We start from the raw sequence: 575 nt of genomic DNA, 5'->3' as shown, positions 1-575 counted from the left end.
TGTGTGTGTGTGTGTGTTACCCATTGCCAGTGCTGGCAGGACTTTGAGCATAATGGAATAGAGAGAGCAGTCATCAGAGACAACTACTGCCACCACACCTGGAAAAAAGGAAAAACAAAATCACGCTCTATTACAACTGAAGATTGAACAAAACGCTTCTTCGTAAACACAGCCCTGTTAACCTCACCCAGCGGTGTCCAGTTGGTGATGAGAGTGTCTCTGAGCTGAGCCCAGCTGCCGTAGTACTGCAGCAGTCTTACAAGGGTGGAGGGCGGGCAGGAGGCCCCGCAAAGCTCACACAGCTCCGACACACACTGTCCGTGCTGCCCGAGGACGCTCACCAAGCTGTTAGTGGGGGACACGTTAGGACAGCGGTTGAGACAGTATGCACGAAATGTGTATAGTACAGGAGAGTTTGCGGTACCTGAGCAGCAATTTGGCCCTCTGGCTGCAGGTCAGTCCGCTCCAGGCCTTGAAGCCACTAGCAGCAGAGGAGGCGCACTGGGAAACATCGTCCTCCACAGCGCACACTGTGCTGCACACGGTTCCACCTGGAGACCAGAGGAGTGAAACAA

General features: G+C 53.9%; 1 protein-coding gene across 1 annotated transcript in view; it reads right to left on the bottom strand.

Annotated features, from left to right (window-relative positions):
- aldh16a1 (aldehyde dehydrogenase 16 family, member A1) overlaps positions 1-575 on the bottom strand; it is a gene marked incomplete in the record, with an annotated part of 14,362 nt that overhangs the window by 9,043 nt on the left and 4,744 nt on the right. Inside the window, 3 exon segments of the mRNA XM_035654234.1 lie at positions 21-98; positions 188-345; positions 425-551. Of these exon segments, the coding sequence (XP_035510127.1) occupies positions 21-98; positions 188-345; positions 425-551 (363 nt within the window).

Source organism: Morone saxatilis, unplaced genomic scaffold (assembly GCF_004916995.1).
Source record: "Morone saxatilis isolate NCDOM2014 unplaced genomic scaffold, NCSU_SB_2.0 Contig14, whole genome shotgun sequence".
NCBI classification, from domain to species: domain Eukaryota; kingdom Metazoa; phylum Chordata; class Actinopteri; family Moronidae; genus Morone; species Morone saxatilis.
Note: the sequence above shows the minus strand (reverse complement) of the source record. Positions and strands in the feature narration are given on the sequence as shown.